Source organism: Amphibalanus amphitrite, unplaced genomic scaffold (genome assembly GCF_019059575.1).
Source record: "Amphibalanus amphitrite isolate SeventyFive unplaced genomic scaffold, NRLGWU_Aamphi_draft 000276F_arrow, whole genome shotgun sequence".
Classification (NCBI taxonomy): domain Eukaryota; kingdom Metazoa; phylum Arthropoda; class Thecostraca; order Balanomorpha; family Balanidae; genus Amphibalanus; species Amphibalanus amphitrite.
In genome coordinates this window covers 70,217-94,228 of record NW_024881771.1, presented here as the reverse complement: position 1 = coordinate 94,228, position 24,012 = coordinate 70,217, and the positions used below count along the sequence as shown (strand labels likewise).

At 51.4% G+C, this 24,012-nt stretch overlaps 1 protein-coding gene across 1 annotated transcript in view; it reads right to left on the bottom strand.

Moving 5' to 3' along the window:
• The window catches only part of LOC122387188 (leucine-rich repeat serine/threonine-protein kinase 1-like), a 105,321-nt gene that overhangs the window by 23,256 nt on the left and 58,053 nt on the right, over positions 1-24,012 (bottom strand). Inside the window, exons 15-31 of the mRNA XM_043377118.1 lie at positions 23,758-23,951; positions 23,265-23,416; positions 17,176-17,323; positions 16,714-16,856; positions 16,292-16,426; positions 15,919-16,064; positions 15,335-15,479; positions 14,948-15,057; positions 14,187-14,326; positions 13,837-13,932; positions 13,335-13,463; positions 12,736-12,858; positions 12,066-12,262; positions 10,362-10,485; positions 9,810-9,988; positions 5,074-5,231; positions 4,477-4,613 (exon numbers count right to left, since the gene is read on the bottom strand). Coding sequence (XP_043233053.1) covers positions 4,477-4,613; positions 5,074-5,231; positions 9,810-9,988; positions 10,362-10,485; positions 12,066-12,262; positions 12,736-12,858; positions 13,335-13,463; positions 13,837-13,932; positions 14,187-14,326; positions 14,948-15,057; positions 15,335-15,479; positions 15,919-16,064; positions 16,292-16,426; positions 16,714-16,856; positions 17,176-17,323; positions 23,265-23,416; positions 23,758-23,951 — 2,456 coding nt within the window. The remainder of the gene's footprint in view (positions 1-4,476; positions 4,614-5,073; positions 5,232-9,809; positions 9,989-10,361; positions 10,486-12,065; positions 12,263-12,735; positions 12,859-13,334; positions 13,464-13,836; positions 13,933-14,186; positions 14,327-14,947; positions 15,058-15,334; positions 15,480-15,918; positions 16,065-16,291; positions 16,427-16,713; positions 16,857-17,175; positions 17,324-23,264; positions 23,417-23,757; positions 23,952-24,012) is intronic.

Below are 24,012 nucleotides of genomic sequence, written 5' to 3'. Positions count from 1 at the left end.
AATTAGCTACCATCAGCCCACCATAAGCAGCAATGTCACCAAAACATCACCAGCACCGTCACGCCATCACCAACATAATCACCAACATAATCACCATGCGCACCACCACCTTAACCATCAACAAGCCACCACCCCTCCCGCTTGACACCGGTACGGACCGTGCCCCGTACAGTAGGTCTATTAAAAAAGTCCCCAGCACCAGTGGGCGCTGCCTTCGCTGAGCCGAACCCCCGTCTGCCTGTCCCATATCGCGCCGGGTTCAGGTCAGGTAGGGTCAGCGGGACCGCTCGGTCCGGCCCGCGGGCGGTGGACGGGCGGCCGGTAACGCTTTCCGCCAGCCAGCTGTAGAACCCAACAAACGGGACGGCCACCGCTCAGCGCAGCGAAACCGGTGTTTAACAATGGCAGTAGATGTTCATGGCCACAATGATTATAGAGATAGTCATTGTTAGCCCGTGCCCCACAGGAATGCCTAGACTCTCACGCTCTGTTGGAGGGGAAATGGGGATTGAGCATCAATCTTATAACTCAGCTTTGGGCATTTAAGTGGCATTCGAAGTAGCGTCAAAAGTAGCAAAAAGAAGAAGAAAAATACTTAAGCCAATTTAAGATCGGGTCAGAACCAGAGGTCATGTCACCAGAGGTCATCGGTGGTAAAATTTTGCTTGTTCAGGGTGCGTTGCGCTCACCGGTGCATTGGGTTTCCAATTTCCATGGAAACATCAACAGACTCGGAAGCTCGCAACGCTAGCGTGGAGCCGAATTCATATCAACCGCCGCAACAATGCAGCAGCGCAGCGCAGCGTGCTGCAGCGTGGGGCCGTGAAACACCGCCCAGGCCCCCTGTCTCCCCCTAATTCCTGTCATCCTTCCCACTCTGAAATCGACCGAGCCTAACCTAACACAACAATCAGCTCGTTTACCGCTATGTCTGAATAATATTGTCGGATTTAATTAAGGTGAACGGCTTAGCACGTAAATAACAGCAACTGTCACCATTGGTATTATGAGAAAACTTTGCTTTTCCACAAACACCTACAAGTTTTTAGCTTAAAACTTACTCGAAATTAATTTTACCAGCCTCGTGTTCCTCTTATCAAAACGCTTCGAATGAATCAGAAGTTAATCTTTAAAGGTCATTTGAAAAATTTGGCCTATGTTCAAAGACATGACCTGACCAGAAATGGTCATGATGCATAGCAGGATATTAGGTCCGTATCGTGGAACTTTAGATGATTTCATAACTTAAGCATGTCTATCAAAAATAATTATTATATGGCTCCATGTAGGCTGGGTGTGTGATCATTCTCACGAGTATGTTGAACGCAACTGATAATTTTCTGTTGGCCACAATTTCTATATTTAATTTATCCTCCCGGATTTCATATTTTTATTAATGACACCTTGACGATGTCGAGAAAAAAAAACGCTTAGGAGATTTAACAGCCTGAGATATATTCAGTATAAGGAAGGGTCAAGGGTGCTAGATTCCTTCCGTCCTAGCTATCCTCAGGAAAAAAAAAAAACAATCCGCATCGCCCCTAGTCTTCATGCTTCCCTCTCTGGACTGGAGGTCACCCCGCTAGCCAACCTGTAGTTGATGTCAGATCAATTCCAGGCAGAAATGTGCACGGATCCGAGTGATGGATCTATGATCTCAGTGGATCTCGAGGCAAATTGCAGGTTCGGATCTATGATCCCACAGAATCCGGCGTGAAAAAAGTATCCTGGATCTATGATCTCACAGGATCTGACGATAAACCAAGAACATGGATCTTTGATCTGAGTGGATCCCACCATGCATAACATTTGGAACCAGGTTTCCAAGTGTTTCTATGTCAATAAGTGCCATAAAACTATGGATTATGACGTGTTATCACATTAAATCACTAAGTAAGAACGTTTGTGAGTTGCAACGAGTGATCTTTGGGATTTCTGTGTTGACCAAAAATAAATGAGGATCTGTGATCCCACTGGATCTCAAGCAAAAATACTAGACTCGGATATATGATCCCTACGGATCTCTCGATAAATTAAAGAGCTGGATCTATGATCCCCACGGATCCGAGATCAGGATCCGTGGGATCAGATCTCAGATCCATTTTCTCGGATCCATGCACATGTCTGATTCCAGGACAAATAATTATCTTCGTGGTGACGGTTTGGGAGACGGCTGGACCGTCCCGACAGGGCAATCGTCCCACGGGAACAGTCTCGCTTCCGCAGATCACTGTCGCTGGCTCGCACAACCTAATTACTACACCAGAGCATAGTTATGTCATAGCTCTGCAAGGGCCTTTTCAGACCGAAAAAGATGGCTCCCAACAAAACAAACAATTTTCTCATTTAGTATTGTATCTCATCAAACACCACATGTTTTCAGAGTGTTTATTATGCGTTCCGTCCCAAAAAGCGCAGTTCAATTTTCTCCCATTGACTTAAACGATCTCCAAATTGACCCGGCCTTTCTGTCAACAATGTCAAAGTTGCAAAGTAAACGTTTCAAATACATAGGTATAGTGTTGCCCATTGAAATCGCTGAAAGTTCTAATGCGATCGGTTAGTCGGTGTATTTAGATTGATGAGCACAGGAACTTTCCTTGAGGTTAGGTCACTTGACGTGTCCTGGTGTTATGACCTTGAATTGAAAGACTTGGGCGGGAAAAATGGGTCATTTGAAATCTTAAAATGCTAGATTTTAACAATAATTGCAAACACTATCCCGGCCAAATAGTGAGTGAGAAGGGAGCGATCCCCCAACCGCATGTTTAGCTCCTATAATTGAGCTAGCTGCTAGAGCCTCGCGGAAAAAAACGAGCGCTTGCTTCGTTACGTGACGCAGCGACTGGTACCCCATTTTAAAATATCAGTGACCTCTAAGAGCAGGTCAAGGGCCCCAAGGCATCCGATCGTTTTTTTTTGGTAAATAATCACAAAAATTGTCGCATTATCGTCCTTTCGATACAATCGTGTTTTCTGTTCTCAGACGCGTCGATTTACATGCTTTTTTGTTTAGGTGAAGCAATTTAGGATGTTTACCTGAGGTCAATGTCATGTTAGGGCAACACAGGTAACGAATCTGTTGAAAGGAGGACATGTTGCATAACATTTGATTTGGCAAGTCTTGCAAAGTCCATTGATGGCTGTCCCGACTGGCTAGCTCATTTTGATCGGGAGTTATTGACGAAGCACTCCTATCACCCTAGTGACATCATAAATGACGTCACGCAAGGTGAACAATGCAAAAGTGAAGCATTAGACCTTGCCAAGAATGTATGAAGTCACGATTTGAAGTGCTTGAGAGTTGAGGTATAATTTTAGATCAATTCCGACGCCAAGACGAACAGTTTTCCCTATTATGCTTATATGACACTAAGTGCATTGCGGATTTACATCATTTTATAACCGACAACCGTGCAGAGGTTTACTTAAGACGCCATGGTTCAGTGACCTGACCTGAAAACGTGGTTGATGTCAAATGATCCGGCTTGAATCAAATGCAAGGCATATGAAATGTCAGCCTTCTATCATCAGTGTGCTTTGAGCTACCGCAAAAAAAAAAAATACATGGTGGCGGCATTGACCTCTTCTTCTCGGCCGGCGAGGGTTAAACATCGCTTCGAATTATTGCAGATAATGATGCGACCGAAAACAAAGCATTTATCTGTGTCTAGAACGGCCGCTGACTTGTTGGACAAGATCCCCAGTCTTGATTTGCTAGATGGGAATAAAATACTCGGTATGTGATACATATATAGTATATACCCCTCGATTTGCCCTCGCGCTAAGTCCATTTTAATCATCACTGTCGCTTTTTTATCCGATATGATGTCGCCGCTAAACGGGTTGTTTTGTTTGCTTGCTTGCGTTGAATGGTCATTACGGATTATTGAAGGATTGTGATAAAATAGGAATGGGGCGAGGGAGGATATGCACTGCGTCTGCAGGTGTTTGATTTAGATCACAAAGGCATCATTTCCGGCATAGTGCAGAGTCACTATCTTCCCCCTCCTCTGCACTGCGGCATCTCTGCGCCCCACACACGGCGTCCTCACTCCACGGCCGGCCGGCCGCCAACTGACCCACTCGCCGGGCGCCGCGACCTGACCCGTGTCGCCGGTATCGCTGCCGCGGCCTGCGCAATAGAGTCGGGGCTGGCATCCGGGGGTTCGGCCGGCCGGCCGCCTCTGGAGCGGGGGACTTTTTTAGTAGACCTACTGTACGGTAACCCCGACACCGGTACGGACCGTGCCCCGTACCGTACGGACCGTGCCCCGTACCCCGTACGGTAACCCCGACACCGGTACGGACCACGCCCCGTACCGTAACCCTGACACGGGTACGGACCGTGCCCCGTACCGTACGGACCGTGCCCCGTACCGTACGGACCGTGCCCCGTACCGTACGGACCGTGCCCCGTACCGTACGGACCGTGCCCCGTACCGTGCCCCGTACCGCACGGACCGTGCCCCGTACCGAAGGCGGCCGGGTCGTCAGCGTCGTCCGGCAGCGAGCGGCGGATCATGATGGTCTCGTTGGGCAGCGTCACCTCCAGGATGGCGGCGCTGGAGGTCAGCACGTCCTGCCACTGCTCCTCCTGCAGCGCCAGCAGCCTGACGGAAGGCGGCGACACGGTCAGAGTGGTGACGGAGGGACGGGAGGGAGGATACATCAGGAGGTTAGACAGAAATGAAACAGCGAGGCTTGACTGGCTGAGAAGGCACGCTGAAGTTTGCAGGTTTTGATTTGATAATGTAAGTGCACCGAGCATTGTAGATCGGAGCATATTGCTGGCACTAGCAACTATAAGGTGTCTAATAGCATCCCAGTTCGCCGTAACGTCGAACTGGGATGTTATTTACTAAACAGAGACTGTCGAAAATCGGGACCTCGCACGACTTATACTCTTATGAAGAAGTCTGTTTTTATCAAACTTTTTTGAAGGTATTGAATGACTGACTTTTGGGGCATTCCATGTAATTTTCAATGGGATGTCGCTGCGACTCCTATATTTCACAATGAACAACCAGTTCTCGCGGGTCGAAAACATTTAAATACGTGCTGACTGCTGACCTGAATTTCCTGTAGTCTGGTGAGTAGCGCAGGTATCCGAGCAGCTCCCGTATTCTGATCAGCGTCGTGTCGGCGTACTTCAGCTCGATGCCCGTCTGCCAGCAGCGCCACTCGGCCGGACCGGAGAGGACAGACGATAGCACGGCGTCCTGCTGCACCTGACGGAACGGGTGGTGTCAGATACAGACACTGACACACTGACTGATACAGGGCAGAGGACGGACGATAGCACGGCGTCCTGCTGCACCTGACGGAATGGGAGGTGTCAGATACAGACACTGACACACTGACTGATACAGGGCAGAGGACGGACGATAGCACGGCGTCCTGCTGCACCTGACGGAATGGGAGGTGTCAGATACAAACACTGACACACTGACACACTGACTGATACAGGGCAGAGGACGGACGATAGCATGGCGTCCTGCTGCACCTGACGGAATGGGAGGTGTCAGATACAAACACTGACACACTGACACACTGACTGATACAGGGCAGAGGACGGACGATAGCACGGCGTCCTGCTGCACCTGACGGAATGGGAGGTGTCAGATACAAACACTGACACACTGGACACACTGACTGATACAGGGCAGAGGACGGACGATAGCATGGCGTCCTGCTGCACCTGACGGAATGGGAGGTGTCAGATACAAACACTGACACACTGACACACTGACTGACACAGGACGGACGATAGCACGGCGTCCTGCTGTACCTGACGGGAGCGGGAGGTGTCAGATACAGAGACTGACACACTGGACACACCGACTGACACACTGACTGACACAGGACTGAGGACGGACGATAGCACGGCGTCCTGCTGCACCTGACGGAACGGGTGGTGTCAGATACAAACACTGACACACTGACTGATACAGGGCAGAGGACGGACGATAGCATGGCGTCCTGCTGCACCTGACGGAATGGGAGGTGTCAGATACAAACACTGACACACTGACACACTGACTGATACAGGGCAGAGGACGGACGATAGCATGGCGTCCTGCTGCACCTGACGGAATGGGAGGTGTCAGATACAAACACTGACACACTGACACACTGACTGACACAGGACGGACGATAGCACGGCGTCCTGCTGTACCTGACGGGAGCGGGAGGTGTCAGATACAGAGACTGACACACTGGACACACCGACTGACACACTGACTGACACAGGACTGAGGACGGACGATAGCACGGCGTCCTGCTGCACCTGACGGAATGGGAGGTGTCAGATACAGACACTGACACACTGACTGATACAGGGCAGAGGACGGACGATAGCATGGCGTCCTGCTGCACCTGACGGAATGGGAGGTGTCAGATACAAACACTGACACACTGACACACTGACTGATACAGGGCAGAGGACGGACGATAGCATGGCGTCCTGCTGCACCTGACGGAATGGGAGGTGTCAGATACAAACACTGACACACTGACACACTGACTGACACAGGACGGACGATAGCACGGCGTCCTGCTGTACCTGACGGGAGCGGGAGGTGTCAGATACAGAGACTGACACACTGGACACACCGACTGACACACTGACTGACACAGGACTGAGGACGGACGATAGCACGGCGTCCTGCTGCACCTGACGGAACGGGTGGTGTCAGATACAAACACTGACACACTGACTGATACAGGGCAGAGGACGGACGATAGCACGGCGTCCTGCTGCACCTGACGGAACGGGTGGTGTCAGATACAGACACTGACACACTGGACACACTGACTGACACAGGACGGACGATAGCACGGCGTCCTGCTGTACCTGACGGGAGCGGGAGGTGTCAGATACAGAGACTGACACACTGGACACACCGACTGACACACTGACTGACACAGGACTGAGGACGGACGATAGCACGGCGTCCTGCTGCACCTGACGGAACGGGTGGTGTCAGATACAGACACACTGACACACTGACTGACACAGGGCGATAGCACGGCGTCCTGCTGCACCTGACGGGAATGGGAGGTGTCAGATACAGAGACTGACACACTGACTGACACAGGACGGACGATAGCACGGCGTCCTGCTGCACCTGACGGAATGGGAGGTGTCATATACAAACACTGACACACTGACTGACACAGGACAGAGGACAGACGATAGCACGGCGTCCGGCTGTACCTGACGGGAACGGGAGGTGTCATATACAAACACTGACACACTGACTGACACAGGGCGAGAGCACGGCGTCCTGCTGCACCTGACGGGAGCGGGAGGTGTCAGATACAGAGACTGACACACTGACTGATACAGGGCAGAGGACGGACGATAGCATGGCGTCCTGCTGCACCTGACGGAATGGGAGGTGTCAGATACAAACACTGACACACTGACACACTGACTGATACAGGGCAGAGGACGGACGATAGCACGGCGTCCTGCTGCACCTGACGGGAATGGGAGGTGTCAGATACAGACACTGACACACTGACTGATACAGGGCAGAGGACGGACGATAGCACGGCGTCCTGCTGCACCTGACGGAACGGGAGGTGTCAGATACAGACACTGACACACTGACTGATACAGGGCAGAGGACGGACGATAGCACGGCGTCCTGCTGCACCTGACGGAATGGGAGGTGTCAGATACAAACACTGACACACTGACTGATACAGGGCAGAGGACGGACGATAGCACGGCGTCCTGCTGCACCTGACGGAACGGGTGGTGTCAGATACAGACACTGACACACTGGACACACTGACTGACACAGGACGGACGATAGCACGGCGTCCTGCTGTACCTGACGGGAGCGGGAGGTGTCAGATACAGAGACTGACACACTGGACACACCGACTGACACACTGACTGACACAGGACTGAGGACGGACGATAGCACGGCGTCCTGCTGCACCTGACGGAATGGGTGGTGTCAGATACAGACACTGACACACTGACTGATACAGGGCAGAGGACGGACGATAGCACGGCGTCCTGCTGCACCTGACGGAACGGGTGGTGTCAGATACAGACACACTGACACACTGACACACTGACTGATACAGGGCAGAGGACGGACGATAGCACGGCGTCCTGCTGCACCTGACGGAACGGGTGGTGTCAGATACAGACACACTGACACACTGACTGACACAGGGCGATAGCACGGCGTCCTGCTGCACCTGACGGGAATGGGAGGTGTCAGATACAGAGACTGACACACTGACTGACACAGGACGGACGATAGCACGGCGTCCTGCTGCACCTGACGGAATGGGAGGTGTCATATACAAACACTGACACACTGACTGACACAGGACAGAGGACAGACGATAGCACGGCGTCCGGCTGTACCTGACGGGAACGGGAGGTGTCATATACAAACACTGACACACTGACTGACACAGGGCGAGAGCACGGCGTCCTGCTGCACCTGACGGGAGCGGGAGGTGTCAGATACAGAGACTGACACACTGACTGACACAGGACAGAGGACGGACGATAGCACGGCGTCCTGCTGCACCTGACGGAATGGGAGGTGTCAGATACAAACACTGACACACTGACACACTGACTGATACAGGGCAGAGGACGGACGATAGCATGGCGTCCTGCTGCACCTGACGGAATGGGAGGTGTCAGATACAAACACTGACACACTGACTGATACAGGGCAGAGGACGGACGATAGCATGGCGTCCTGCTGCACCTGACGGAATGGGAGGTGTCAGATACAAACACTGACACACTGACACACTGACTGATACAGGGCAGAGGACGGACGATAGCATGGCGTCCTGCTGCACCTGACGGAACGGGAGGTGTCAGCTACAGACACACTGACACACTGACACACTGACTGACACAGGACAGAGGACGGACGATAGCACGGCGTCCTGCTGCACCTGACGGAATGGGAGGTGTCAGATACAAACACTGACACACTGACACACTGACTGATACAGGGCAGAGGACGGACGATAGCATGGCGTCCTGCTGCACCTGACGGAATGGGAGGTGTCAGATACAAACACTGACACACTGACTGATACAGGGCAGAGGACGGACGATAGCACGGCGTCCTGCTGCACCTGACGGAATGGGAGGTGTCAGATACAGACACACTGACACACTGGACACACTGACTGACACAGGACGGACGATAGCACGGCGTCCTGCTGCACCTGACGGGAATGGGAGGTGTCAGATACAGAGACTGACACACTGACTGACACAGGACGGACGAGAGCACGGCGTCCTGCTGCACCTGACGGAATGGGAGGTGTCAGATACAAACACTGACACACTGACTGATACAGGGCAGAGGACGGACGATAGCACGGCGTCCTGCTGCACCTGACGGAATGGGAGGTGTCAGATACAAACACTGACACACTGACACACTGACTGATACAGGGCAGAGGACGGACGATAGCACGGCGTCCTGCTGCACCTGACGGAATGGGAGGTGTCAGATACAAACACTGACACACTGACACACTGACTGATACAGGGCAGAGGACGGACGATAGCACGGCGTCCTGCTGCACCTGACGGAATGGGAGGTGTCAGATACAAACACTGACACACTGGACACACTGACTGACACAGGACGGACGATAGCACGGCGTCCTGCTGCACCTGACGGAAGCGGGAAGTGTCAGGCAAAGACTGAACTGACACATAAGATAGAAGCCCATCACTCTGTTCTCCATTTTATTCACATCCTTCTATACTCCTTTCTATCCTATCTCCCTACCCGGCTCACCTGTCTGGGCACCAGAAAGTAGGCCCTGATGACGTCCACAATGACGTCGTCGGCCAGCAGCCGGGTCAGCAGGCGCGACCAGAACCCGCTGGGGAAGTAGGTGAGCAGCAGAAGGCGGCGCACGGCGGCCAGCGGCACCGCGCGGCGGGTCACACTGCAGTGGCCGTCCGACGGGCCGGCTGAGAACGATGAGAGGAGCAGTCAGTCACGGTGCGAACTTAGAAGACAGGCGGTTGGAAAAAGAGGGGCAGATAGACGCAGTGGAAATAATATGGGGCAGCGATAGAGGCATGGTGGTGAGATGCACACATAACAACCGCTGAGGATATAATATCAATATGTGACGAGGGGCTAGGTGATACAACAGCCGGCACTAGGGCAAGGTTACACATACCGTCATCAGCTGCACACGAAGATGAGGTAAATGTATATAATAAGTTACAACGTTAACGTCAGGATATACATAAAGCAACTGAAACTTTGCTGAGCAGCATCACCGACAGGATTCCCCATTAACGCGGCGGTGCAGCCCACTAACCCAGCCTCACTCACCTCCAGCACAGTCCTGAGAGGCGGAAGCCGCCGAACCAGCGCTGCCCGCCCCGGTATCAGAAGGGAAGGCAGTCACAGACTGGGATTTCTTCCTGAGCGCCCAGCCGCGTGACCTGACGGGAATCTGAGGAGGAGGCGGATACACAGGGATGGTCATTGGTGTCAGAAGTCGGCCTGGTGGTGCTTACTAACAGAACACCGATTACAGCAGGCTAATGTGAGTTGGAACAACTGCATTGAAAGCTAAAGCCTATAAAAAATACTCCATCCCGTCTGACAAGAATGCTTTATGATGGTTGAAAAATAAAATGCACTTATCATTAGATCTGAAGATGAGTTTGTTAGACGAACAGCTAAAGGAAGATAAGTTTGGCTAGCGCCAACGCAGTTAAAACACGCAAATCAACGCAAAAAAAGAGTAGTACGACTGTACAACAAAGCATGCAACTATCTAAGAGGTTCTAGGAAGGGCCGGGGCACGCATTAGTTTGTTAAGTCAACACGGTGCCAGATACTGTTAAAGCCGACACACATGTTTGGCCGGATATCACCGAAGACCAGTTAGTACGCACGGGTGTCTGCCGCTCACAATTCGTAGTAGCCGTCAGCCGGCAGGTGTTAGTTCTCACGCCCGGAGGGCCGGTCTCACAGGGCGTTTGGACAAACTCACAAAGGAGCTAACGGAGCGATCGGAGGGCGCCAACTCCCCAAACTCTAGCGTACAAACACGGCCGGCGGGCGCTCCGGCGGCTCCGCACTGTTTGTGGGCGGCTGGCGTAGGTCTCCGGACAGTTAGAGGGCATGCTAACACTGCAGGCTGCGCGAAACAGCCCATCACACGACTCAGACCTCTGACATAAAATTGTCGAAGGTCTCAGGCCTCGGAAAGTGATGGGCCATGGGAGGTCTCAAGATTAGAAAAAAACGGCAACTGTTCTCAGGCCCCTTTAGGAGAAAATCTGAGAGGTTCCATGGAGCAGTCTTTTCCAACGGGCATTACAGATTCGACAAACGGTCTGTCGGAGGTCTCAGACCCCGACAGACCGTCCGGCACTCACTGCTCACTACTCAGCACAGTCGGAGGTAGAGCACTTCACGGATAGGCTTTTTAGGATCCGGCCCGGCCCATATCCGGCAAGTCATATCCAGATCCGCCCATTATCCGCCTTTCTTTGAATATCAGAATCCGGCCCACCCATGGCCCGTATTGCAGCCAAACTTCAAAAAATATCCGTAATAATCCGTTTCACCAATAACTGGTTTCACCCAAAACTGGACTAACAAATTCAATCTAAGGGACCAGACAGCCATACATCTCATAGACCATCATGGTTCCAAAAACCATGCATACATTGCATACATTATCCACTTGAAGACAAGTCTTGTGACAAGTGAGTGTCATAAAATGATGCCTATTACTTTAATCAAACCTCTGCTGCCGCTTAACACATTAGGTTAATTTTTAACTTCAATGTTGAATGTTAAAATTTTGATCCGTTTTGATCCGGGTTCAACCTTCAATTCCCAAATCCGGCCCGCCCATATCCGTTCTTTTTTAACAAATTTAGAATCCAATCCTATCCGGTCCGCGGATTTATCCGGCCCATTAAGTGCTCTAGTCGGAGGGTCTCTCATCTCTCCACTGCCGGCACCGTGTGACTGTGTGACGCGCGCCCCGGCCCGACCTCGACCTCTGACCTTTACCCGCACGTCCATGCCCGGCACTCCGCCGCGCAGCATCTCCTCAGAGGGCAGCAGACTGGGGATGAGCAGCGTGCGACTGTCCCAGGTCACCGCCACCTCGAACTTGTCCAGCAGCGAGATGATGTACGACTTGGCGTCGGCCGGCGCGCATGTAGACGATTTGAACACCAGAGAAAGGTCCTCCAGACGCATGACGCCTGCGGTGCAGTGCCGGAAATGGGAGCTCTGGTCAGGTCAAGTCATGGAAGACCTCAGTACTGAGTGGAATGCGAAAATAATGCGGTTAGTGCAAACAAAGGCTCAATAAAAACATCGACGATGTGAAAACAGTGAGTTGATATCAGCGAATTTCGGCTAGTCATTAAACGAAGGCCGCCAATATCTAGTTTTACGGGTGGCAAGTGCAGTGGTGCCTCAGCCTGCATTAACAATGACGGTGATGAAGTCATCCGTCATATTATAGCATTTCTGGTTAGAAAATCCGGAACAACATACATTGCTTTTTTTGCCGGATAGTGACGAATTTAAATAGTAAACCAGCCAACGCACCCACTCCTCTGAGCCACTGCAGTAGCCAATATATATACAATAGACGGCCCCCAATGCCCAAAGCTCCCACCAAAAGCAGTCGCAGCTAATGTGGCCGCCAGCCTGAGTCGCCGCACCGTACCGTTTCGGGCGAACGGGTTGATCTCCCGCACGGTGACCACGTGGGCCAGCATGTCGCACAGCCACTGCGGGTCCAGGAAGTAGAGATCCTTCAGCGTGGCGTCGTCATAGTGAAGCACCACGCCTGTGAACACACACGAGGCACGGGTCAATGTCGATTACTTGCGGTATACAGGGCTCAGGCGCCGACAGCACATCTATCGGAAGGCTGGTGCAGTTATGGATGGTAAGAGTATCATTTGCAGTTATGGAATTTCATCCTTTCGTACTGCAGCATCATCAACTACACATCCGTTTGTAGATTAGGTTCCACTTCGCTCAGCGTAGTCCCAATTAAAAATAAGATGCAGCAATAAAGACTATTGACATGCAAGCAAGACACGTCGTGGGCCAGTGAAAGAAATGTGCCGCTTGAATCGGTTATCCAACCAAGACAAAAACAATTATGTATCAGCTCGGCCAGCCCAACAATTAGCACCACAGACGCCATCACCTAGCATCAGCCAATTAATCTCGCCGGAAGACCGAAGCCACGCTCCAAAATCCAGCCGCCACAGCAGATGTTCCTCAGCTGGCTTGGTCATCCGCTCGGCCGCTCACCGTTCTCGTGAAGGAAGGCGGTGGCCTGGTTGAGCTCGGCGGCGTCCCGGAACCTCAGGTCGAACCGGGCGGCCATCTCGCGGCTGACCAGAGTGCGGTACTGCTCGCCGGTCAGCACCGGATCACGACCTGAGGGGAGAGGGGGTCACAGGTCACAGGTCACAGCTGACCAGAGTGCGGTACTGCTCGCCGGTCAGCACCGGATCACGACCTGAAGGGAGAGGATCAGAACTGAGGTCACGACCTGGGGAGGTCAGAGTGCGGCACTGCTCGCCGGTCAGCACCGGGTCCCAACCTGCGGGGAGGTCACAACTGGGGGTCAACTCACCAGGTCACAGCCGACCAGAGTGCGGTACTTAAGTCGCCATTCAGCACTGGATCACGGCCTGAGGGGAGGGGCCACGGCTATGGTTGAAACTTGAAGCACCGGGCCTTAGAAGTACCATGGATACCAATACCATCTTGCGGGTGTGACATGTTTCTGCGACGTTATTTCACCTACCCTGGAAGTGTCTCTCGGTAGCCAGGTAGGTGATGACATCCTCCAGAGCCAGGTACGTGGCAGGGATCCGCTGTTCCAGCAGGCGCTCCTTGCTTCCTGTCAAACAACGGCAAAGATTGGGATGATCGGCTTCTGATTCTTCTAATGCATTCTTTCATCAACTCTTTAAAAACATCTAAATATCTGACATACAGTACATCAACTAGTCCGGTCATGAATCTATTCAGTCCTAATTAGCCAGGCTCTCCGCTAGATAACTATGTTTGATTGTTAGTACTGTCCTATTCCAACATTCCCTGCAGCAGCTCTCATTCCCGGCCACCCGCCGGCCTGTCCCACACGTCCCGTACCTGGCGACTTGAGGCTGTAGACGGTGTCGTAGATGAGGTTACACAGAAGGCGGATGTTGTGCCTGGTCTTACAGCTGACCTCAATGGTGTCCAGGACGCGCGGCAGGCCGCACTTGTCTGCGTCCACCAGGTTAATGAACCTGCGCGGAAACAGGAGCAGCGGGTCATACTATAGGTCACGAAAGCTCATAAGATACGGATAAATCAGTGAACCGGCACCGAAAGTCGAAACACGGAGAACAGAACGCATACAAAGTCACACAACATCGGCCTAATCAATGCAATGCAAATGTGTTAACGAATCTCCGTTAAACACACAAATTAAGTAAATTTTGTGAACAGTGTAAGAAGCGGAGCGAAAGCCCAGAGCACTGTACGTGTTAACAGGTGTATTTCGGTGTTACTCTGATATCAGCTGTCTTTGAGGGCGTCCCCGTCACACTGGCCTGTCCCAGACAGTGTCCCCATTACCTACTTGTCCCAGACAGTGTCCCCGTTACCTACCTGTCCCAGACAGTGTCCCCATTACCTACTTGTCCCAGACAGTGTCCCCGTTACCTACCTGTCCCAGACAGTGTGCCCATTACCGACCTGTCCCAGACACTGTCCCCGTTACCTACCTGTCCCAGACAGTGTACCCGTCACCGACCTATCCCAGTGTCCCCCTTACCGACCTGTCCCAGACAGTGTCCCCATTACCGACCTGTCCCAGACAGTGTCCCCATTACCGACCTGTCCCAGACAGTGTCCCCATTACCGACCTGTCCCTGATGAGCTGCTGCAGGTCCTCGCAGTAGTTGGCCGGGTATCGGTCTCGGATCACGTCGTAGTGAGTACCGACGATGATGACGGGAGAGTTGGGCGCCCGGGCCTGGCGGACACAGCCCAGGTCAGTCGATCGTAATGGGTCATACCACTCATACCAAGGCTATAGAACGGTCATACTATCTAGCTACGCCACAAACAGACTAAAAAAAAACTTACGCACTTGCACACATCTCAATATATAGGAAAAGCAAAATTGTCGCAACTATATATCATACAACATGGCAAATGAAATTTCAACACCACAAAAGCGAATATACCTTAGTAGCTTCAATAAGCTTTTCTCTGCAGCCAAGTTTAATCACGCCGTTGCCGGGACTGACCTGAATGTTGACAAGCCACTGCTGTATGTTGTTGACGCCCTTCTGCCCGTCGGGTATCCTCCACACCACCAGGTACAGACTGCGCCGGGACAGAAAGTACTGGTGCGTGGCGTAGTACTCGCGCTGGCCACCAAAGTCCCACGTCCTGGCACACAGAGGGGATGGGATCAGCTGGTGGTGAGGTGTGCTGAAACGGTCAGGTACTGGCGTGTATCCGTTCCATGGCCTGTCCCACACGAATATGCATTGAGCGACAGTGACGGTACACTTTGGCACTTGTTTGAGGGAGCATCACGAGACAGATAGCTAAATGGAAGGTTGGCGAATACCACCAAATACAACAAAGCAACTTAACCAGCTTGCTAAAAGGTTTGATTTACTAGGAGGTTAGTCACACAACTTCATTATCTGGCCTGAGCATGAGCCTCCCCCTCCCCCTCCCCCATAAACACTCAGTCCTGTTCCGAAGCCAGCCCCCTATCCCTAATCGAGAGAGACCCGACGTGAACCAACCTCTTCCCGCAACACTATCCCAGCCCACACCGATCCCGTGTGACCCGTGAAGACCCTCTCCGTTTCCTCACCTGAATGTGACCGGTCCGTGCGAGCTGTGTCCCCTGACACGCTTCTCGTACACCCAATCCCCGATGTCGACGCCCACTGTGCTCAGAGTGGTACCCGTGTCCGTCTTCAGGTTAAAGTTCTTGTTACCCATCCGCTTCGCCCAGTGCTGAGGACATAGAACGCATTTAATGTGGCTGCGCTTCCAACATATAAACTGCACAGCGATACAGTTACATGAAATGATGACCAGAATGCGTGTAGTTAAATCAATCCGTGGTTTATTTTTCTAGATTGAATTTCTTTCAAACACTATAAATAAACATCGCCTAAGGAAACACGAATACTGAACACCTAAGACGGGAGAGCACAACAAGTTCACCCGTCACAACTAACCTCTGGTGGTCGTTTCTTGTAGGAGCCAGTTCCTTCTGCGCGCAGCTGCTCTAGCAGGGACGTTTTACCGATTCCCTGCACTCCGACAATCATCAGCTTCATCCGGGCGTACGGCTTGGCGTCCTCCAGAACCGACTGTGAAAAACACACAGTTGTAATGCCGGTCCTTGCGAGTCAGTTAAGAAATTTATACAAAGGTAGACACGGTCATAAAAAGTTGGCTGTTGAATTATGATCCGGAGTTCATCTACGCAAAAGGCGTGACCGTACACAAATAAGGACAGGCCCTAGATTCTAGATGACTGGGATGCAGAGACGCTCCCGACTTTCACTGAGATGATGGGTCGAGTTTAGAGTCGCCGAAATAACAACCTCTCATTCATAACAAGAGACGCCGAAGCAATGACCTCCGCCCTTCTTACCTTGAGGTAGCCGATGACATCCATCGTTTTGTACTTGTTCGAGTCGATCATGGTTTTCAGGGGCTCCTGTAGGGAGCAGCCTCGCGTGTTGAGATTCCATAGGCGACTGAGCAGACCCATCTGGGGTGGCAACTCGCAAATGTCTATCGGTGGAAGGACATTTGGCGTCAGAAGTCCGTGACAACACGGCTAATCATCACAAGTAAAAAAAAAAAAACTAGCCAGAATACCGCAAGAAGCTAGTACGTAAGTGAAGCCTATCCGTCTATTCATTCACTTGCCTTCATGCAATCATCAGTTCCTGCATCCAGTTAAGCACGTACTCCCATCCCTTGTCAGACACATAAGCTACATTTCAACACAGCCAACACACTGAAAAATGTCCCTTATGACTGGTCACCATCAGCGTCCATACGCTATACCTCCCCCGCTCCCGCTCCCCCTCCCTTCCCCGCGACTGACCGGGGTTTCCGCTGATGTTGAGCACCGACAGGTTGCTCAGCTCGTGGATGGCGGCAGGCACGCCGCTCAGCTGATTGTCGCTCAGATCCAGCATGGAGAGGTTGGGGAACATGAGCCGCGGACGCTCCCGCGGCCGCCGCACCGGCGTCTGGAGGTGAGAGGGGAGGGCTGTTATGGACACATACGGTGGGGGCTTAAGTCGGGTAAACGGGAGGGCCGTCTAATGCAGTGACGGAGGGGGGCAGACAAGCGGAGAGGGTTGTATCGATCATTTTCACGGAAGCATTATCGAGTCATCATTGTACGCAACTTACATACGAAATATTTCACGCCTCAATTAGTGTTTCGCCCAAGTTTTGAGCTGGTGCAATCTCGATGTGAATCAAGTGAGATTGGAACACTGCCGGGAGCTTCATTAGTGCATAATTTTCCATATTTCAAACCTGAAAGAACCGGATAAACCAGACATGGCCGGTTCATCTCTTACAAACCTGACCACTCTGCAGTTCCCCTATCTTTACCGCTACTACGAAACTGCGCACGTTTTGTTGGCGTAACATGCGAATGCGAACCACTAAAGTAAATGTAGAACACTCAGGGTCTGTGCATATTCTTATCAAATGATCTCCCCAGGATAAGGCACCACGTGGTGAAGTTAATGTGACGCAAACTGGCAGCAAGAAAGTAAAACACGAATCTTATCAACATGACCCTCAGAGGTGCTGTACCGGATCACGCCCAGGACAGCTTCTTCGGAGCCTCACTCTGCGCCCTAAGGAAGAAGGATGGAGGGCTGAGACCCATAGCTATCGGTAGTGTCTACCGCCGACTAGCTAGTCGCATGGCAGCCCATCACATGGCCGGCATCATCGGCCCAAAGCTGAGACCAGTTCAGCTGGGTGTTGGCACACCCCTCGGCTGCGAGGCGGCTGTCCACGCCACCCGTGAGGTGCTCACTTCTGATGTGTCAGTCCCGACAGCGGTTATCAAAGTGGACATATCCAATGCCTTCAACACGGTCAGAAGAGACCAGATGCTGAATGCGGTACGAACTCGCTGCCCAGAGGTATACCCGCTTGCCTATCAAGCCTACTGCGCTCCATCGCCGCTCCACTTCGGAGATAACGTCATCCTATAAAAAAATCATGTCAAGCTGTGGAGTCCAACAGGGTGATCCACTGGGTCCAGCCTTCTTCGCTTTGGTGGTAGATGGCTGCGCGCGATCTCTGAAGTCTCCATTGAACTTATGGTACCTAGATGATGCCACAATTGCAGGACCAGTGGAAACAGTGGAGGAAGACCTTAGAACCCTATGTACCGAACTTCCAAAGCTCGGCCTAGAACTAAACAAATCAAAGTGCGAGCTAACCACCATCGGTGGCACTCCAGCCGAAGGCCAGAGCGTCATCAGCACCATCTCGTCAGTCCTCGCCGGCATCAAAACCACCCCTCCTGAACAGCTCACACTGCTCGGCTCACCGCTACACGAGGCTGGGCTTGGCGACTCCGTCAGATCAGACCACACGACTATCAAACTGCTGTGCAGTCGACTCCGCCTCCTCGATCGGCACACAGCTCTGTTCTTCTTATCGAAGTACGTAGCTGCCCCGCGAGTACAATATCTCCTACGTTCATCGCCAGCCTATCAGGAGCCTGCAGAGCTATCCCGAATCGACAGCACAGTTCGCCTCACGCTCCAGGAAGTTGGTAACGTGGCACTGACAGACGAGGCCTGGGAGCAGGCTACACTGCCCCAGAGGCATGGCGGGCTCGGCGTGCGCTCCGTGCACGCTCTCGCTTTGCCCTGCTACTTGTCGTCTCTCACCGCTGCAGCACCGCTGGTCTTATCTATCTGCCCTTCAACCTTCACGGGCCCTGAGCTAGCGGCACTGCAACCAGCCACGGAGCAGTTCATGGCTGCAACTGGCATCGAGACTGTTCCAGAACGCCCGGCGGCCAGCCTCCAAAAGACCTGGGACGACATCGCGTCAACTGTCACCGCTAACCGCCTGATCGCCGGAGCCAATCAGATACATCGCGCTCGTCTCGGTGCTGCTTGTATGCCGCATACTGCAGCCTCGCTGCAAGCACCTCCAATCCCCAGCCTGGGACTGTACATTGATGATGAGACCATTCGTATAGCGGTAGCCCTCCGACTAGGCCTGCCCATCTGTGAGCCCCACCAATGCAAGCTATGTGGATGCTCTGTGGACAGGCTGGGACACCACGGCCTATCATGCAAGAAGAGCGCCGGTCGCTTCCCACGGCACGCAGCCCTAAATGACGTCATTAAACGAGCACTGGCGAGTGCGGGCGTACCATCGATCTTAGAACCTGTGGGGCTAGACAGAGGAGATGGAAGGCACCCCGACGGGCTGACAACGTTCCCCTTCAGTGCCGGTCGAAGCCTCACATGGGGACGCCACGTGCGTTGACACGTTTGCTAAGTCACACGTGGTGAAGTGTGCAGTGGATCCCGGCGCAGCTGCAGCCGCCGCCGAGACCCTGAAGCGCATGCGCTACGCCAGTCTTGCAGACCGCTACATCTTCACTCCAGTAGCAGTGGAGACTACCGGCGTAGTCGGAGAAGCAGGGTCAAAGCTGCTCCGGGATATCGGCGGCCGGATTTCTGCGGCGACTAAGGACCCCAGAGAAGTGTCCTGGCTTCTGCAAAGAGTCTCGATAGCGATCATCCGGGGAAACTCCGCCGCTATCCTCGCCACAGCCCCTCCTGAAGCTGGTCCCCATCACGTAGGGTGTGTCGCAGGACGCACGTCTGGCCCGGTAGAAGAGTCGGACTCAGCCGTAGACGGCGAAGTAGCTCCACCGGCTTCTTCATCAAAATCCAGCGTATTTGCGTGTTTGGCCAGCTCATCGAGAATGGGAGAAAGCTAGCCCCAAGCGACTTCGAGGTTCCATGGGGCGAAATATTTGGTGCAAAACCAAAGCACTGACGGAATATGAGTGGTAGCGTCTAAAGTGTCATCGAAATGTACCTTGTGGTAAAAAAAAAAAACGATTGACATGAGGGCGTTTGTGTTCATTTTTAGATATTACCGTGATTCAACCGACTGATGCAAATAGGTATTTTAGCAACGCAATTGTCTCTGCACCCAGGGTCTTGTCAACAACGTCATGTAACAACTTTTATGCCGGCTTTCCGTACACACACACACACACACACAAAACGTTTATTAAGGAACAAAAGATACACGAGAAATAAAGCATGATCAATGAAACATATGGCACAATGTAGCAACATAAAAGTGATAGCAGAGTGGTGCAAAAGCGCAATCGCTTAACTCGAGGCACCACTCTGAAACAAAAATAAAACATGTGAAACAACCGCCGCCGCCGCTGACCAGTCGCTCATGAGCGGTAAATTTTGGTGTTCCATCAGCCGCTCAGCCCTCGGGATTGCAAATTTTGAAAACTTTGAATGAATTTATTTGTTACTACGAAAATCTATTTGTTTTTGTCAAAAACTTTTGAAAGGCGTAAGCCATTTCTCGACTGCCCTCGCCACTCAAGCGATCTCCGTGGATAAGAATGTTCAATTTTTGGTCGGGTGAGTAATTTGCAAAATTTTCTCTCAGTATACGAGAAGCGTTATCAAATAGTGTTTTCCTTTGGGCATCATAATTTCGACAGAATATTACGTAGTGGCGGACATCTTCCTTGAAGTGGCCGCAAGAACATTCAGGCGAATCTGCTTTGTTGATTTGAAAACGATGAGAATTTAGACAAGACATTTCAGTTCTTAGTCGGGTATGTAAAATATTTCCAGTTTTTGAGCCAATTTTGTAGTAGTCTGGGGGTTTGGGCATCCCTAGTCGCTGGTTAATTTCTTTTTTGAAGGATGTATGTGGCAAGGATCTTAATGATTCTGGGAGGTGGTTCCATAGTTTGGCAGTTGAAAGGAAAAACGATGACTGATAGGATGTGGTGCGATGTGGTTGGAGTGTATGGTTCCTGTGATTTCGCAGGGTCCTTCCTGTTCTTTGTGAGCGGGTGTCCGGTATGATTGATTTGATGTAGTTGGGAGTTTTTTGCATGTGGCTATTGAGTGTATGATATAGTGTTATTTTGTGCATCTCTCTTCTTGTTTTTAACTTGTTCCATCCTAGGTCTTTTAACAATTTGTCAGTTGGTGTTCTAAATAAAGTGCCAGTCACAAGCCGAGCCGCTCTGTTTTGTAAAACTTCAAGTCTCTGTGTGTCCTGGAGCGTAATATGTCCGTCATAAACTGTGTCGTAAAAGTCAAAATGTGGTCTCGTGTATGTTTTGTAAATTTGATCTAAAATTTCTCGGGGGATGTATGGAGCAATGGAGTACAATGGGCTCATGGTTCTGTTTACCTTTTTGCAAATTTCGTTAATGTGCTGATGAAACCGCAAGTCCTTTGAAAATGTCATTCCCAGATGAGCGTGGTTTTCGTGAATGGGTATTATGTCGTCCCCAAATGTAAGAGCAGGTGGTGTGTTTTGTGGGCTGCGTGAAAATGTCTGTTGTATTGTTTTGCTTACGTTAAAAGTAATCGCCCATTCTTTACCGTATTTTTGTATTTCATTGAGATCATTTTGTAATGACGTCTGTGTTGTGTTCAAATTTTGTTTTGTATGGGATGCATATAGCGATACGTCGTCTGCGAAAAATAAAATGTCGTTTTGTGTTCTAGTAGAGAGGTTATCGAGGTAAATGAGGGCTAGAAGAGGACCCAAAACCGAACCCTGTGGGCATCCGGCGTTGATAATTTCTGTTTTTGAAAAGGTATCGCCGATCTGAACTCTCTGTCGTCTATCAGACAAGTAAGATTTTAGCCAGTCGTAAAGTGAGTCAGTGATGCCAAATTCATGTCTACATTTGTACAAAAGTCCCTCGTGCCAAATTTTGTCAAAGTATTTTGAAATGTCCAGGTAAATAGCAGTAAAATCGCTTTCTGAGTCCAATGCTTTGTATAAATTATGTGTCAAGTATAATAGTTGTTGTTCTGCGCTATGGCCTCGCCGATACCCACTCTGTTTATCTGTCAAGAGGTTATGGTGGGAAAGATGTGCATATATGTGTTTGTGGACTATTTTTTCAAAAACTTTGGACAACGAAGAAAGAAGACTTATGGGACGGTAGTTTGTGGGCTCAGATGGGGAGCCTTTGTTTTTAAATATTGGTTTGATGTTGGCCTCTTTGAATTTGGAAGGGTAAATGCCTAGCGCTAGTGATTTGTTGAATAGTTTCGACAAAGGGGATGCAATTAAGATGGCAGTTAATTTTAAAAGTTTCACAGGGATGTTGTCTGGGCCGGTAGATTTGTTGGCGTCTAGGGAATTTAGAATTTGCAGAACTTCTCTTTCAGATGTGGTAATTTTGTCCAGAGTGGGTACCGGCGAAGTGTCTGTTCTTCGAATAGCTGTCTGTAAGAGTGTCCCACTTTTGTCAGTTTTGGTTTGTCCGGCGAAAAATTCGTTTAGAAGGGTAGCCTTTGTGTAATTGTCAGTAAGTATTTCTCCGTCTTTTCCTTCAAATGGTGGGATGGTATCAGTCTTTTTGCGTCCTGTTATTTCGCGTAACGTCTGGTGATATTTGTAAGGGTCTCGTCTATGAGTTAAAAGCTTACGGACCTGTTTCTCTATATGTTGTCTCTTTAATTCCCTATTTAATGACGTCACTACGTTCCTTTGGTATTTCCAGCGATTCCAGTCGTAATTAGTGTTTGATCGTTTTGCTAGTTTGAAAAGTCTGTCGCGTTTTCTTATGCTTTTGTTAAGTTCAGTTGACAGCCATTACATTTCTGCATGCACCCAGTGCAGCAATCCTCTTTAAAGGTCCACTTCCACTCCACAGCTCCCTTACAGTTTCCACTTGCAACTCATCTACTCCCTAGTCCAAACTTACAGCTGGCCCCATTCCAACAACACAACATCTCCCTGCTCCCAAATCTACCTCCGACCAGACCCGTCCTTCCCCGGCACCAATCCTCCCCAGTAATCCCCTAGTCCTCCCTAGCCATCCCCTAATATAACTATTCTATTTGTCCTCCCTATCCCTCCCCAGACCCTAGCCATCCCTAACTCCCCTCCCCCCCCCCGTACCGTCTGCGGCGACTCGTCCAGCGTGGGCAGCGGCTCGTTCAGCTGCACCTCCCGCAGCTGGTTGTCCGTCAACACCAGCGTCCGCAGCGCGTCAAACCGACGGTGTCGGCGGTGCACGCAGGTGTGGGCGGCAGGACTGGCCGCGTCACCACCTGCCGGGGAGAGTATAAGATCAGGCGTGAGTTTGTCTTGCTTTGTTAGGTCAGGATTGTCTATCTTGCGGTACCATTTCACACCCTACGGAATATTTGAAGAATGAGGGGGAGAAGCCTGAACAGACAATCTGATGCGCCGTCGCGGCTGAGCCCGTCACGACGTACGTACAGGCCACCCAGCCCCGCTAACGGTCACCACAGCGAACCTGAGCTCCTGAGTAGCTGCTCACCTCGGATGAGGGTGACCGACTAGCCCAAATCAGTGGTTTCAAGGAGCAGAGAAGGCTCCGAGTGTCCTGAGTATAGCTCGGAGGGATCGAAGGATGACTGACCCTCACCTGGTATGCTGACGATGTATTTGTTGGTGTCGCCGGCGGCGTAGCAGCGCCGCTCCTCGGCCAGTCCGTCAGACACTAGTGCGTCACTCAGCCAATAGGTGGCAGGCTCGGGCCACTGGCTGATCTGGTTGTGGGAGGCGTCCAGCTGCTTCAGACTCGCCGGAAAGTCGCTCACCGAGCCGAGATCAGTTAGACTGAAAAATACAGGTTTCTTCAATCTCACCCAGAAAAAAAAATACTAACTGGTACCAATGT